The sequence below is a fragment of the Heterobasidion irregulare genome, assembly GCF_000320585.1.
Source record: "Heterobasidion irregulare TC 32-1 unplaced genomic scaffold scaffold_14, whole genome shotgun sequence".
Taxonomy (NCBI): domain Eukaryota; kingdom Fungi; phylum Basidiomycota; class Agaricomycetes; order Russulales; family Bondarzewiaceae; genus Heterobasidion; species Heterobasidion irregulare.
The window spans coordinates 506,875-522,143 of NW_009258210.1; the positions used below are offsets into that span (position 1 = coordinate 506,875).

General features: G+C 49.6%; 7 protein-coding genes across 7 annotated transcripts; 4 read left to right on the forward strand and 3 right to left on the reverse strand.

Annotated features, from left to right (window-relative positions):
• Positions 1–104: 104 nt before the first annotated feature.
• On the forward strand, positions 105–1,303 carry gh12.4 (glycoside hydrolase family 12 protein; the record flags this gene model as incomplete). Its single annotated transcript, XM_009554757.1, has 9 exons — positions 105–231; positions 287–394; positions 449–486; positions 542–621; positions 677–742; positions 805–831; positions 891–1,048; positions 1,115–1,152; positions 1,214–1,303. The coding sequence occupies 9 exons, from the start codon at positions 105–107 to the stop codon at positions 1,301–1,303; spliced, it is 732 nt and encodes a 243-aa protein (XP_009553052.1).
• Positions 1,304–1,805: 502 nt separating this feature from the next.
• HETIRDRAFT_332175 (uncharacterized protein) lies at positions 1,806–3,212 on the reverse strand (the record flags this gene model as incomplete). The annotated part of the gene is made up of 3 exons (XM_009554965.1): positions 1,806–2,428; positions 2,491–2,563; positions 2,844–3,212. Coding segments are annotated over 3 exons (1,065 nt in total), but the record flags the coding sequence as incomplete, so codon positions are not given.
• A 538-nt stretch (positions 3,213–3,750) lies between these two features.
• On the reverse strand, positions 3,751–7,405 carry HETIRDRAFT_68083 (ABC transporter; the record flags this gene model as incomplete). The annotated part of the gene is made up of 17 exons (XM_009554786.1): positions 3,751–4,181; positions 4,239–4,276; positions 4,331–4,439; positions 4,519–4,646; positions 4,718–4,859; positions 4,932–4,987; positions 5,044–5,135; positions 5,198–5,415; positions 5,465–5,474; positions 5,530–5,626; positions 5,684–5,876; positions 5,927–5,995; positions 6,047–6,123; positions 6,196–6,251; positions 6,317–6,449; positions 6,503–6,611; positions 6,965–7,405. The coding sequence occupies 17 exons, from the start codon at positions 7,403–7,405 to the stop codon at positions 4,017–4,019; spliced, it is 2,133 nt and encodes a 710-aa protein (XP_009553081.1). The 3' UTR covers positions 3,751–4,016.
• An 868-nt stretch (positions 7,406–8,273) lies between these two features.
• HETIRDRAFT_456322 (uncharacterized protein) lies at positions 8,274–9,984 on the forward strand (the record flags this gene model as incomplete). Its single annotated transcript, XM_009554966.1, has 14 exons — positions 8,274–8,327; positions 8,380–8,389; positions 8,446–8,465; positions 8,525–8,638; positions 8,708–8,767; positions 8,820–9,039; positions 9,104–9,214; positions 9,271–9,315; positions 9,365–9,409; positions 9,459–9,485; positions 9,563–9,579; positions 9,637–9,662; positions 9,719–9,861; positions 9,923–9,984. The coding sequence occupies 14 exons, from the start codon at positions 8,274–8,276 to the stop codon at positions 9,982–9,984; spliced, it is 954 nt and encodes a 317-aa protein (XP_009553261.1).
• A 928-nt stretch (positions 9,985–10,912) lies between these two features.
• HETIRDRAFT_461453 (uncharacterized protein) lies at positions 10,913–12,779 on the forward strand (the record flags this gene model as incomplete). Its single annotated transcript, XM_009554967.1, has 11 exons — positions 10,913–10,975; positions 11,028–11,037; positions 11,103–11,122; positions 11,178–11,307; positions 11,365–11,424; positions 11,479–11,511; positions 11,576–11,707; positions 11,766–11,876; positions 11,927–12,061; positions 12,115–12,231; positions 12,288–12,779. The coding sequence occupies 9 exons, from the start codon at positions 10,913–10,915 to the stop codon at positions 12,010–12,012; spliced, it is 645 nt and encodes a 214-aa protein (XP_009553262.1). The 3' UTR covers positions 12,013–12,061; positions 12,115–12,231; positions 12,288–12,779.
• Positions 11,819–12,779, forward strand: HETIRDRAFT_157739 (uncharacterized protein). Its single transcript, XM_009554968.1, has 4 exons — positions 11,819–11,876; positions 11,927–12,061; positions 12,115–12,231; positions 12,288–12,779. The coding sequence occupies exons 3-4, from the start codon at positions 12,157–12,159 to the stop codon at positions 12,441–12,443; spliced, it is 231 nt and encodes a 76-aa protein (XP_009553263.1). The 5' UTR covers positions 11,819–11,876; positions 11,927–12,061; positions 12,115–12,156; the 3' UTR covers positions 12,444–12,779.
• Positions 12,780–13,217: 438 nt separating this feature from the next.
• HETIRDRAFT_220901 (uncharacterized protein) lies at positions 13,218–14,505 on the reverse strand (the record flags this gene model as incomplete). The annotated part of the gene is made up of 10 exons (XM_009554969.1): positions 13,218–13,278; positions 13,347–13,372; positions 13,425–13,465; positions 13,519–13,545; positions 13,601–13,645; positions 13,701–13,745; positions 13,805–13,915; positions 13,979–14,110; positions 14,168–14,326; positions 14,379–14,505. Coding segments are annotated over 10 exons (774 nt in total), but the record flags the coding sequence as incomplete, so codon positions are not given.
• Between the last annotated feature and the right edge of the window lie 764 nt (positions 14,506–15,269).

Consider the following 15,269-nt stretch of genomic DNA (forward strand, 5'->3'; position numbering starts at 1 on the left):
GCGTGCTTACTGCTAATCATGGAGCCTATGAGGAGGCATAGTGAGATATAAAGCGCACCCTGGGCACTTGGCGAGTATTCCTCTCTCGGAATTTTGAAGAGATCATGTTTCTGCTCACGGCATCTTTCATATCTAGCCTCGCTGCGGCTGTCACTGCACAGACGATCACCGGGGCCTTTGATTGTCTACCTGCGGGCACATTCACATTGTGCCAGAACCTCTGGGGCAGGAGTACGTTTGAATACAGAAACTTCCCTCCGTTCGGGGCCTGATACCATCCACACAGCTGCTGGGGTGGGCTCGCAGAACTCGACGTTGATCAGCACATCTGGCAACTCAATCTCTTGGTCCACGAACTGGACTTGGGTCGATGCACCGAACAATGTGAAAAGCTGTACGTGAGGCTGACCGCCAACGATACCTTTTCCGAAATGACACCAATAAGCAGATGCAAATGTTGAATCATCGTCCGCGAAGGGCGTGCAGGTCGGTCGCACTGCAGTCCATCCCCACATCCGAAATTGACCGGAAACTTCCTCAGTTATCCGCGATAACAACGGCGCCGACAACATGGACTTGGACCTACGAGACCGAATCGTCTGGCATTCGGGCGGATGTTTCGTGAGTCTGAGACCCGTCTTCCCGTGCAGACTACATCCTCTAAACTCAGTCGTAGGTATGACATATGGTTCGGGAGTGCCTCATCCGGAGACCCAGCGTCGGCTGCATCCTCCTATGAGATGTTAGTATCTCAAATCTCGGGCCCTTGAAGCACCAAAAATTGAATCTTGTTCCCAATTATAGCATGATATGGCTGTCCGGCCTCGGAGGGTAAGCAGGTTCCATTATAGTACCATCTCCCTACGCTCTCGGCTGACAAAATTTGACAGGATTCAGCCAGTTGGCTCACAGATCACCACAGGAACACAAGTTGCGGGCCACGCATGGAACCTCTGGAAGGGTCCCAACGCGAACTGGGAGGTCCTTTCATTTGTCTCGACAGACGGTAACATTCAAGATTTCGACGCGGACTTGAACGACTTTTTCCGTACGTGAAACATGTCGCATCAGGATATCATCTGCTTCCTCCCTGACGGTAGAACTGTCATGACAGAATATTTGATAGATGAGCAGGGCGTGTCCAGCTCACAGGTTTGTGCTTTCCTGTGAGCTACATGGACAATCCATGATCAAGCTGACATCTTGGTCGTAGTTCGTGCAGGCTATACAGACTGGCACTGAGCCTTTCACAGGCGCTGCGAACCTCGTCACATCAGAGTATAGCGTTGCAATCAACCAGTAGAAACAGCTTAGAAACAGTGCTTGTCGATGAATGTATAATTGACTTCATATATACTCTCCCTTTGTCCCTGATCGCAGATCGTCCTCAGAAATCTCCGAGCGGGCAACATTTTGGGCGATATGATTGCCCTCGATAACCCTCAGCTTTGCTACCTGCTAGCTTCTGGCTTGCTCACCCTTTGTTGTCCATATCCATCCAGTGCGTCATAACTATGTCTACAGGCTACACACGGGTACAGTTGCTCCACGCCGTGTTGTGTTCGATTAGCGTCAATGATAGTAATGGAACCAGATCCGTGATCGTGAGGAAATGTGACCGGAACAGATCGAATGAGAAGCAACTACGCGCTCTATGAAAACGGGATCAAAGGAAAGCAGGAGTGGACGGCGTTAGAGCGGAGAAGAGTAGCGTCGCTCCCTTTATTTGTATGAGATGCTGTCGAGACTCGGAGATATATCTAGGGCATGGGTTTTCATGTCGTATCCTTTTGTCATGTTGCCCCTCAGTCTTCAGCTCTACGTCTGCGATGTAACGATACCCACCATCTCGATACCGTTCCATGCTGAAGGTTCGGGTCTGACTGGTGTACGGAGATGCCATCGGGTGGATCTGCTAGTGCCTCCCCCGTTGGTGTTGGTGCAGCTGAGGTGCCTCTCCTGCCCGTTCCCATCCCCACGACCCTCGGGCTCTTCTTTTGCCCTTTTTCCGCTTTCGCCCGCTTTTTCCACTTCTCCACCTCTTCCAACCCTCCAGAGATCGCCCCTACCCACCACCACCACCCCAGGTAGCTCTGCCACAGGATAACGGACAGCACAAGGCCAGGAATCCACACGCACTGAGGGCTCGTGACCGTCGAGCTTTTTCCCGCGGCGGGGATGCATACAAACGAGAGCGCGGTGCTAACCAAGGCGAGAACGAGAGCTCCGGCACCGAACGCTGAGGTCCCGCCATCTGAGCGCCAAGCCCGACGTGGTGCGACGATCGTGCCCCACGCAAGGAGTGCAGAAGTGTAGATGAGGGAGAGTGTCGCGTTACATGTGGTGTGCGTTGCGATGATGATGTGCGCCCAGGAGTTGGGGAGGAGGGGCTGTAGTTGAGTTAGAGCGGACAAAAGCGCAAGAGGGCCTGTATGGTGAGTTGAGTCAGCCATTATGTTTTCAATGAACGTTGAGCATGATAAAGCGTACCGAGCAAGTAGAAGATCAGGCGGGTTTCGAATTTAGTGGGAAACAGCAATGTCAAGAGTTGAATGTGCGTAATCTGGCAGAAAATCAATTAGGGCACAGGAACGTACAGAACTGCAGATCGAGTAGATCGTTGACATCAAGAAGAGACTCTTTGGCCGGCATGAATAGACTAGAGAAGCCTTCTGTCAACGCCGGTAGGTGCCTGCATCACCCCACGGGCATGGCAGAGTACACTGAGGTCATCGCTTTGACAGAAATGGTGCGCAAGCGCTCCAATCATTCATTTCAACATTCAAGGGGGGTAAAGACTCCAGACTCGTTCAACACGGCGATTATTGCGAGTAGAGACCCACCTGGATCAGAGCCGACATCACCAATTTCAAAGTGCACCACGCCGCGAGCATGGCTGTACTCCAAGCATTCGCGCTTTCACTTGAAGGGGGCACCGTCACGGCGATGTAAGCCAGCATGTACGGCCATTCATGGCTTTGAAGGAGTGCCTCGCGGAGCACGACGGCAAGACTGGCGAGGTGGGATATGAGCAGGCAGGTCACGGCCACCAACTGGAGGGCGAAGTTGACGGGTGCGAGGAGATAATGGTATCGGGCGGTGAGCAGGAGGTGCAGGAAGAGAACGAAGAGTAGGGTGCAGATAATGGATGTGACCAGAATCTGGACAGGAAGTGAGTGGGTGAAGGCGGGGCGGAATTGTAAGATGGCGTCGCTTCCGTCAAAGTCGTCGTCAGCGCTTCAGCATGAGGCGCTGGAGGGATAAGTCACGCATTGACTCACACAAAATCGTAGTCAACGAGAGAGTCCCGGTCTGCTACTACTTGAAACTTCCGTGTCATGAAGGGCTACAGAACGGGCGGTACATGAGGAGTTGCGCCAAAGATCAGACGCTTGCAGACGCTTGGAGGCTGGAAGGCTTGGCGGGAGATAGTGTGGAAAGCATATGATCATGGAAAGAAGGAATTCATGTACTGCAAATGCAAATGTAGAGTATCCAGGATACACCTCGAAGCTGCAGTGTGGATTCCTCCTGTTCGATACAGATCGTGGTCCGAGTATTACTGACTTGGGAGATTCCAACGGAAGTAAATGACAAGTCATTTCACGTGTGTCGCGGAACACTGGCGGCTACTAGGCTCGCTCACATAAGTAATGAATCAACTGAGAACTAAGGATGCCTTTGTTCTTCGAATATCAATTGCCAAAGGGCGGAAGCTAGTGTTTAAGCTCCCAGGACAGACTCATTGACTATGGTGCGAGCAGGAATTCGATTGAAAATACATCGATAGATACCTCATGTACAACTCTATGGCCCTCCTGTCTGTACAACAGAGAGAATTATCTCTGCAGCACATGGCCTCCGATGGCATCCGAGCCCATGAAACGCAACTAGCGGCAATATCAGCGATCAGCGACCAAGGGACGGGACAGGATCCGCTGAGACAGGGCCATCAACGAGGCTCCTGAGTGGCTCCTTGTGTCTGATACGCTGGCCCACGGCGTCCGAGAAGGCCATCATACATGTGCTTGCGCTTTCGGTTCGTCCAAGCTCTTGTCTGCTACAACGTCCGGCGCTTCGACTTCGGACTCGCCATTAGGGAGGGTAACCTCTATGCCTGGTTCCGTCGCGTTCAGCTGAGCAGCCATGAGCTCGCGGAACCGGGAGCCTTCGCGCTGGACCTAAGTACATCATGTGAGCTAGCATCACAAGGGTATTACAGCAGAATGTCAACGAACCAGCTGCCTGTACGTGCCGGTCTCCGTTATATGACCATCTGCGAGACAAATTTGTTGGTGAGAGTCTATGGTTGATAACATTAACGACGGACCCTCAAGAACTACTATGCGCTCGGCCCGTGCGATCGTGGACAGTCTGTGAGCAACGAATAGACAAGTCGTATTGCGTGACTGCAAGATCCTATCAACAGCATCATTGACCTATAGATACCGTAGCCAAGTATTGAGCAAAGTGGCAAGATATATATATATATGTATATATATCGAAACTTGGACGTACCCTCCGCTCGGATGCTGCATCCAGAGAGCTCGTTGCCTCATCCAGCGCCAAAATTGCCGGTTTCTTGAGCAGAGCACGTGCGATGGCTAGCCGTTGGCGTTGGCCACCACTAAGGCTCAGGCGCCCAACTACAAAAATTAGGTCACAGTCAACACATGAGACCCGTGACTGCAGCGTGTGAGCATGCGGGAAGACACACTCTCAGTGTCAAATCCTCGTGGGAGGCCCCATACGAACTCGCAGTTCGCTTCGCGTGCGGCGGCCTCGATTTGTTCCCGTGTAGCTTCCTCGTTCCCGTAGGCAATATTAGACGCGATGGTGCCAGTGAACAAAACGGGATCCTATCCGCATTGGAACGACAACCAATCAGCTCATGGACTCAGGGTCTAGGTTGCTGACGATTCAAAACGCACCTGAGGAACAACGCCGATTATACTACGCCAGGACTTGGATGTGAACTCCCTTACGTCTGTACCGATCTCAAAGATCAGGTTTAATAACCCTCGCGGAAGTAAAAAGGCAGACCTTGCCCGTCAAACGTAATTTTGCCCTTGATAGGATCATAATACCGCAGTAGCAGAGAATGAACAGAGGATTTGCCGCTTCCACTCTTGCCGCTAAAAAAAATCGACATCCGGTCAGCGCAGTAGGACAAAGGCACAAAACGAAGATTTCTCACACGATAGCAACGCTTTCGCCCACACCGAGTTCCAAACTGAAGTCGCGGAGGATCTGGGCTCCAGGACGGCTCGGGTATTCGAAGGCGATATGTTCGAAGCGTACGGTACCCCGGCGTCCCACATCGAGCACAGACCCAGATTCGGGTGGGATAGCGGGCTTTCTGTCAAGGAGCTCGAATATACGTGTTCCAGCGCCTATTCCGCGCATGATAGACGACTATGGCAGCGAGGTGAGTGGGAGCGCAACAGCCGCATTAGCGACTTACGAAGAAAGTTCTGCGATGGACACAATGAGTCAGATGTATTTGTTTTGAGACGAAGGCACACGCACGTCAACATTTGGAGGCCACTACCAACGTAGACCGTGTACATCAACAGACTGGTCAGCTCGCCGACGGAAATCGCGCCCTGGCTCACAAGCGAACCTCCTACACACCAAGAAATTGAACGTCATGCTACAACGTCCCGACAAGAAGGCGACGTACCGTATCCCAGCAACGCCAGCAAGACGACGTTTCCACTCCAACCAGTGCTTCCGAAGAATATGCCGCTAGCGATGGCTTCACGTCTTGCAAGCGTTAATACACGGTCGACGCGCGCCGAAAACTTTTTCTCTTCATAAGGTGCCGCATTGAAGGACTGCACGGTTCGTAGAGCCGACAAGGACTCCTGAGCGACCTACGAGGGCGTCAACGCGTCTGAAATCCTCAATGTCACCAAAGCGGTACCTTAGTCATCTCACCAAGCGCTTCCTGGGTCCGGTTTGAAAGCCTCTTCAGATATCTTCCATAGAATACCTATGTATAGTGAGTAATTAATATTATGAGGAGAAAGAGTCGATCGCGTACCGCCCCAAGAGAGATGGGAGGCACCACGCCAAGCATCAATAGGGTAAGTGTAGGAGACAGGTAAAACATCGCCCCCACTTTGGAAGTTAATAAACAGAGCATTCATCAGCATGACAGGTGAGATGTCAGAAGTGAGAACTAGTACATACAACCAGCAAAAGACATCACAACAGCACGGAGACCATCCGAGAGATTTTGTGTGACACTATCAGTATTTGAAAGTCATCAGCATCGTGTGCGAACTTAACGGGGGTGTTTCAAAGCCCATACCTCTCCCCTACGACGCTGCTGTCAACAGTCAGTCGACTGAGCACGTCGCCTTCACCCCGCTCGACGTATTCGATTTCTTGTCTGAGAGACGCAGCGTATGTGCGCTGTCGGAGGCGTGCAACAATGCGCTGCCCTGTAGTTCTGAAATCGACGAGGGCGACAGTGAACAGCAATCGGACAACGAACCTGACATGCGCATAAGAAACGCGCGACCCGCGTTAGCCGCTCCGCCAATAGTGAATGTAAGAAGCAGCAGCGCGGATGCCTGAGTCAGTGTGAGACCGAATGGAATAGCCTGTCAAAGTGAAAGATGTCGTTAGCTTCGCGAGCTACTTAGCCTCTGAGAAACGCCGCGAATAGAAAGAAACAAAATGGCTCCCCGCTGCTAAATTCAGCGAAAAGACATTTCGAAAACAATGCATATGACTCTGCCATGATGGACTGAATTTCACTGAGCCTTGGCGTTCGCCTGCTCCTTGGCTAGTATTGCCAATGTCTTAAGACTATCGAAGAAAACATTTCTCTCCAACGCCTATAGCTGATTTCCCTCTGGAGAACCTGCAACTTCCGAGAGAGCGGTGCCCGCTTGCATCTTCTCTCTCGCCCATATGGCTCAATTCTACCACAGACCAGACATGAAACACGTACCGGGTTTGATGATGTGAAGAAATCAATAAGCTTTCCAACCGTGAATGGGATGCTAAGCGATACAGATGAGGACACGAGAAGCAGCCCAACAGCAATAAGCAGTGGGCGGCGCTCTGGGCGTGCGAGAGAGACTATCTTCTTGAATGACGATGTAGATGGATTATCCTTCAATGAAGAAGAGGTGAATAATGTAGGCAGGAAACGAGAAAGGAGGGGTTGACGCTGAGGAGTGCTGCGTGGTGCTGATGCGCTGGCATTTCGTGAAGGTGGGCTGGATGTCGTATAAAGTCGAAATGTGCTGTGATGGTGTGCAAGACTTGAGTTCAGTAAAGCCTTAGAGCGTGAGAGGATGTGTGGGTGCAAGAAGTCCGAGGTTCGTCGAGGAGTGCCAAGGGTTGCGCACAAAGGCAATGCGCGCGCTCGAATGCTGGCGGCGAGCATCGATCGCTGAGATTCGCCGTAGCAAGTTTGTCAACTGTCGGATGAGATAGTGACCAGTTCTTAGATGCCTGCACAAAGCTGCCCGATGACTGGTAAAAAATACATTAGACAAGCTTGTGGAAAGCGATCACTTGCCTACTTCCTGGTGCACCTTAACGTGTGCCTTCCCACTCCAGCCTACTTCAATATCCGTAGCAACACCCTTTCAAGATGAGTAGGTTGGCGACAGATGAACAGGGAGCATGAGAGTCTACGAGAGTAGGTCTGAGAGACTTGTACTCACCGATTCGACGTGACTTGCACTCGTATTTCGTCAGCCACTTTACGGTATCCATGTGGCCAGGTCTGACCGGGTACAACCGAGCCCGGTGAACGTGGCCAGCTGCCGCCACCATCATCGCTGTACGCTTGGACACTCCTTTGGCCATCTTTCCAATTTTCTTCATCAGCCTGTACACCTTGTGCATGGCGTGCGCGAACTCGAGTTCCTGAACATCGATTCATACAAGTTTCACCCATCAACGTGAATGATGATCAGAAATATTATTAGCATCTTCGCTGTCTGAGTTCCCCAGTTGGCATCAGCCATGTGCACACAAAGGGGATACTGAAGTTGTCCACTGCCTCATTCCCAAATTTCTTTTTCCTCTTCGATACTAACCGTCGCCCATTGATGCCCTAGACGAACTTCTCGCCCGCATCAGCAATCTGCTCGACTCGATCTCACCCCGCAAGTAGGGTTTGATGCGTAAGTTTGGGAGATCACTGGTCCATAGCGCTTCTCATCAGTTCACACGAAATTCCCGTATATAAAGGTCTTAACATACATCATGGATAGGCGCCCTAATCTTTTTACGACCCCCCATCTATGGCAGACCAGTCTGCGGTTCTGGTCGGCCTCCAGCACCTGAATATCGAGACTGTAAGTGACTCTCTTGCGTCTGCGATATTATTGCTTCTGACACGACTTTCAGTATGTCAATGGTCTGTCAATCTTCTATCTTTGTCGTTGTCTGCCCATCTGATCGAAGCGATCCCAGCCTGTGCTATAACGATTCTCGTAGGTTTATTCTCAACGACCGCCCGAACCCGACGATACTGATCTGGTCATGATACCAGGCGTATGATTATCTTCTGACTTTACCATACGAGATCAAGTACATGTGGACTCAGAAATGGAGCCTCATCAAAGTGTTGTTCTTTTTAACTCGATACCCTGTATTTTTCGATACGGTCTGTGCTATTTATTGTAAGTTCACTCGTGCTTCCTCTCAGAGACACACGTTCCTCATTTATTTGCAGTACAACTCGGTCACAATCTTTCGGCTGAAGTTTGCCATGCCCTTTACAGCGCTACTGGATGTACGTTGTTCATCAGCTTTGGGGTATCGTATAGGCGTTGATCTTGTGTCAGGGCTCATCATATTTGGGATCGCCGTTGCTGAAGGTTCGCCTGTTTTTCGCCATGCATCGACTGTCCGCCCACCCACCGACTTTAAAAGGCATCATCATCATGCGAACGTGGGCTATCTGGGGTCGGCGAAAATCCATAGGAATCTTCCTCATCTCCTTGTTCACCGCGTCTCTCATCACTGCATGTGTCTGTCTGGCTTTGTTTGAAAAATCCACCCGATGTGAGTTCACACACATCCCAGCTCAGAGCAACTCGGCGTCTCATTCTGAAGCGCTTGATCCTAGTTGTTCCGATATCGACTCTCGGCCCTCTGTCGACAGGCAAGGGCTGCCTTGCCGACCGTGCAAATATAGATGTCGTTGGGACCTATGCTAGTTTCACCGTGTTCGACACTGGTTCGTGTTTTGATCTGGATGTAGAAATCCATCTCGAATATTGATGGCTCTACCAGTCATTGTAATCCTCACAGTCATCAAAGGGTTACAGCTCAGAGAACGTAAGTCGCGTATACTATGCTTGCTTCGTAATCAATTGACCGCCTTCAGTTCACCCCTCACACTCCAATCTGTTTCTGACTCTGTACAGAGATGGTGAGCCTATCTTCTCCTGAGGGGAACACATTCTCAAAGACATGCTCAGGAATGCTATTCTACGTTACTCTATTCGGTATGTACTAGCATCTAGCTTTATAGGAAACCGTCCATTAAAATCTTGAACAGTAATATCCTTAATCAGTGTCGTAGTCATTGTGGCCGTCGCCGTGAGTGTAGCCGTTCACAGTTTCCAGCGCTTCCATCTAATCATTTTTTTTTCGCAGACGGACCTCATGCTTCTTTTGCTCGGGTCTATATGTCTCCCTCTTTTGCGCCTTTCGTTGCGACTGACGCCTTCCCCTTCAGGCTGCAACGTGTATTGTACTCGGTCCTCTCGGCACGTATCCTGTTCCACATACATCAAGCGGTTGAGCCTCCACCGATGAGCTTTGCACAAAACGATATGCCTATGAAATTCGCCGTGCACCGAACACCTCGGCAGACCCGAGGTACGTTGAGTCATCGTAATCGATCGCCCAAGCCCGCTGACTACACGTAATGCGTAAAAAGATCAGGAGAGTGGTGCGAGCTGCTCGACAGATGTTGAGATGGCCGTTTTTGATGTTCGATAGATTGTTGGTTTGAGGGGGACGTAATTGGATTTTCATCAATCTCACTGCCACAGATCAGCACAGACTGTCGAGACATACGACTTAAAACTCAGGAACATATTGATAAACTTTTGTACGCATGCAGCAGCCTAGTAGCAGCGTGCAGTAGCTGTGTTACCCCTTCCGCCGCGGAGCTCTCGGGGTACGTTTCCATCTTTGCTATTGCGGTGTCATTGCCAAGCTGCCCTGTATACATACGGGGATATTAGCAAAAGTTAGTGCTCCTTTAGTACGCACTTACATACACTTTTAGTGCCCAGTGCTCGCTACTCGGATAACGTAGGACAGCGTGGGACTCGGTCTCGGTTGCTGTCACTCTGGTTTGTCGATGTCTACACGCTCTGCAGTAGATCTCAGGAGCACTATGGACGGGAACAGATTCTTTGCACCTTGGATAAGGAGATTGCCATCAAATTTCGTACGATCTCGCTCCTCGATTGTGAATGGAGACCGGGACTGTTCTGCCGAGTGCGATCAGATCAGAACTCCCAGAGATCAGAACCAACCAGGAACCTGAGAGAACTTGCCGCTACCAGTCCGCTATCCACACTCCTTGCTTGTGAGAGGCCATGGCATCGTCGCAGTTCCTTGCCTGACGTTCACTTTTACTCTGATGCTATGGATCTGAGCGGCGCTGGTTGGAGCTTTGATCCGTACCATCACATTCAGGAAAACCTTGTAGATTTCGGGCCACGGGATTTACACTGATCTACAGTACTACTTCGGACAGTCCGGCGAAACGCATATTCAGCAATGAGCGCTCTTCGGCGATCGCAAATGATAATGGCAAGGTCATGTACGTGATCCATACAAAAAGGCACCTTCGAGGCGAAAGCAAAGTCCACTCTCTGGCGACCGCAGTCAACTAGTCACTTGCGCTCTCTGCGCTATGTCTTCACCCCCCGACCCATCCGAGGTCCTGCGTGGTTTGTCCCACTTGAACGTGGAGACGGTGTGTCTGTTATCCTCCCCGACTTCTTCGTCTGTACTCACAATCGCGCTAGTACATTAATGGTGAGCCAAGATTACAAATCGAAGAAGGCAAGCATCGTTTGACGAATTTCACTATGCACTCATAGTCTGTGCTGTCGTGGTGCTGGTAAGTCTTCCGTGGCAGTTTGGATGTCGCGTTCACTGTTCTAATGTCCATTTAGCTTTACGACTACCTTTTGACGTTGCATTATGAAGTCAAATACATCTGGCCATCAAAATGGAGCCTATCCAAAGTCCTATTCCTCTGTACTCGATACCCGGCCTTTATTGATACGAGTCTAGTCATCTGGCGTGAGTTTATGAGGTTTCTGGCTTTGATGCACACAAACTCAAGTGCATCCTCTTCAGTCCAATTCGGGCACAACCTCTCACCCAATGTCTGTACAACGTTGTACGATCTCATTGGCTGTAAGATGGACGTTACCAGTGGAATCCCTCTGTCTCATCACCACTATCACACAGGGCTTATAATGTTTGGAATCGCCGTCGCTGAATGTTCGAATCCTCCACCTCTCTACTACATGTTGAATTCTGACTTTGGTTTATACGGCTTCGCCAGGCATCATCATCTTGCGGACGGTAGCACTATGGGGAGGCCGGCGGTCGGTCAAGTACAGCCTCCTGGCCGTCTTCACCCTCACCTTCATCGCTGCCAGTATTGCCCTAGGAAAATTTCAAAGCACGACGCGATGTGAGCACTTTGACCTGTTGCGTGTAATGTGGGGGCTCTGATCAAAGTTTCTGCCCAGTCATTCCAACAGAGAGTCTAGGGAATTTCTCTACCGGCAAAGGATGCCTTGTCGGGAAGGCGAGCGTCGATGTGATTGGGACATACATCAGCTTTACAGTATTCGACACTGGTGCGTTGTTCCTTCTCACCCTCACGGGCTCGCACTGACTCTTTGCGAAGTTATTGTCACACTCACGATGATCAAGGCTATGAAATTAAGACGCCGTATGTTGCAAACACAAATTACTCTGTTTGTACTCAAATGAGCTTCTGCAGTATCGCGCTCAAGCTTGGTCGAAACTTTGTACAGGGATGGTGAGTAATCATACACCGTTTCAACCCCTGCGAAACTAAATGGAAATTTGAAGGGATGTTGTACTACGTGACGCTTTTCTGTGAGCATTTGTCAAATGTTCATTTTGAGTCCTCTGACCTTGGTTCCAGTGTTTTCTTTTGTTAGCGTCGTGATCATCTTAGCAGTCGCCGTAAGTTCTGGTATTCATGATGTTTCTATGGGACTCGTCATTAACATTTCTATCAGTCGGATTTGATGCTTCTCTTGCTCGGGTACGCCGGCCGTGTCATCTCTCTGTCACGTGTCTCACCTCTGTTCAAGGTTTCAACGCTCTCTCTACTCCATCCTTTCTGGTCGCATCTTACTGCACATTCACCGAGCTCGAGAGAAAGAGCCTTTTGACATAAAGTTGCCTCATCGCAGAGAGCGTGCCGGATCCTCAAGTAGGTGATGAAATAAGCTCTATCGAGTCTCTCAGGTCAATTCTAGTGCTAACACTCGTTCAACAGCTGCCTTCCAGGTTGATAGCGTCCGTCGGGGGATAGAAATGGATTCATTCGACGACCATAGACACGACCGATGATCACGACGATATTTACTATGGGACTTCTGCTCTATATTAGTTGTAGGATAATATCAGTACTGTATCACAGGATGATTGGGATAACGGGACTATCACTAAGGAGTTTTCGGTTCCCCACTTACATTGAATGCGAGACTTGAACCGTAATCATTGTCACACTTGATTTACCTTCGAAAGGATTTGGCTGCGAGCGAACGGTTGCCATCGTGACAAGACAAGATACAAGTGTAGACTAAAGGCGTGACACAACGAATAAATCAGCATATCAAAACATAGATTTTTACACAAAGCGATCGATAGACCTGGCAAAAGATAAGACATTCGTGTGGAGCACTTCCTCAAAGTGAACTCTGTCAAGAAAATGACGCCTTCGCTTTCATGGGGTGCATTTCTACATCATCGGATGCGTTCCGGAAGTCCGATTCCTCTACCAGGCCGTGTGAATCAATAGGTGCGTTGTGGGATCAAAAATAAGTGGGTGCGAGTGGATAAAGGGAGTTAGAGTGCGCACCCAATGTTGCTGTAGTTTGGGATGGCATTGCTGGCAAGGGGGCCATGGGCTCCGACCCATGCGATATTGCAGAGGTCTGACTCGCTTGGCGAATATGGAGCAGGATCCGCGACGAGAGAACTGCATACAAGACACGTTGCATCCTATACATATTGACAGAGGTAACAAAGGTTTACCGGGAAACGCAAATGCAATGTAGAGAACGACGCACGTGACCAAGAGAATAACGAACTCAAGCTGTATGGCTTGCAGTCATCATCTATCCGTTGAATCGAGCGGTAAAACTCACGTTCACTGCTAAAATGACGGCGATGCTGATGACAGAACATGCTAGCGTTGCCGATAAATCAGCACGATGAGACCTATGTGTACACGGTACATACCAAGCAAGACGATATAATACAGTGTACCTAGAAGACCCAGTCAGACCTTGTGGTTGGGTGCAACAGTAATTAACTGGCTCACCGTCCCGATATAATGTTTGCAGTAACTTAGAACGTGACAAATGAGCTGGGTAGAGTCAGTGCAACCCTCGAGACCAAGAAAATATATATGTGCAACTCACAGTACCCGAGCTCGTAAGCCTTGTAAAGGCTGAGAGCAACAACGACTAAAATGCGCCGTGAGCTTACGTCCGATGGAGAACTGCTAGTCAGAAGTTTGACGCACCAGAATCAAATGCGATCAGGCATACATATGCGCCCGTAACGACGTGGTTTGACTGAGTGATGAAACAGCCTCTACCATCCGAAAGAGTTCCCAACTCGGCCATGGGCACGACTGCGTGTAGAACAGCCACTAAGAAAGAAAGAAAACGCCTGTGTGATAATGAAAGACACCCACACTGCAAAGATATCAAAAAGCGGTGGACAAAAAAGCACGCGGGAATGAATGTTCCGACGAATGTGATTCCGAGTATATACGCGACGAATTGATTGCGGTCCCAAATAGCCCATGTTCGCAGCATGATGATCGCTGCGTATCAGAATTATGTGAACTAGGGAGCTGTCCAGGTATATGAACCGATATTACCTTCGGCTGCAGCGGCTCCAAACATAAACATCCCTTGAAAACACCATCCAATAACCAAGTGAGCATGATATCCATAGAGGGCATTATAACGACGCTTACAACCAGTGACACTGAACAAAGTGGAACAGCTTGAAGGTGTCATCTCCGTGCTCGATTGAACTGTGGCAAAATATATTGATGTAAAGTTAGCGACATTCGAAGGCCCACTCACGATATATGGTAATGATAGCCTCTACAAGTGCAGAATATCGAGTCAGGAAGAATAACACCTTGACCCAGCTCCATTTTGACCACCATATATAGTTCACCTCCGCGTCGAAGGTCAATAATACGTCGTACCCCTATCCCACATACTGAGATCCAAAGCTTGAGAAAAGAGAGGTAAAGGGATACTTACAAAGACCGTTATGGCGCAAACTGCCATTCGAAAAGGTGGTCAAGCTAATAGATCGCGATGCTCTCTGAACGTCCTCACCATTCAATATCTAAAGATTTCAGGATTAACGTGGGTGCTAACATGGATTAAACTGGTAACATGCCTTGTCAGTGTAGAGACGTTCTAAACTCTCCACGATCTCTTGTTGTACGACAGAGGAGGCCATACTGGAGAATGCTACCTGGGGGACAGCTTAGCTAGATATATACGATCTCTCTCTTGATCGACACCACTCCGACACCGCGCTAGATCATCTCCGGTTACATAACGGGAGTGACACATTCTGGGGATAAGATCAATCAACAGGAGAGAAAATGCTTAATGGTAATTTGAACGCGCAGACAGAGTGGAAGTGTTGATTCGCATTCTGAGTGCGATGTTGTTGTGTTGTTGATCAATCAATTAGTAAGTCCGGTGTGAGAAGATGGAAGGGTTGCTGGCTTCGCCTGCGTGTGACTTTCCGTGACCATTCGTGACGGTGACTTTAAACACTCTAATATTGAGTGCGACGTCGGGCTACTCTCGATCTCATTTGTTCCTCTTGGCATGGTTGCGCACTGGTTGTGCTCTATTTATCGTCGTTTCTTATCTTAAGATGCGCTATTCTGCGGGGGAGACAAATTCCTTCTTCATCGAAGCTATGCCAGTTTAGTGTCACCCCCGCAT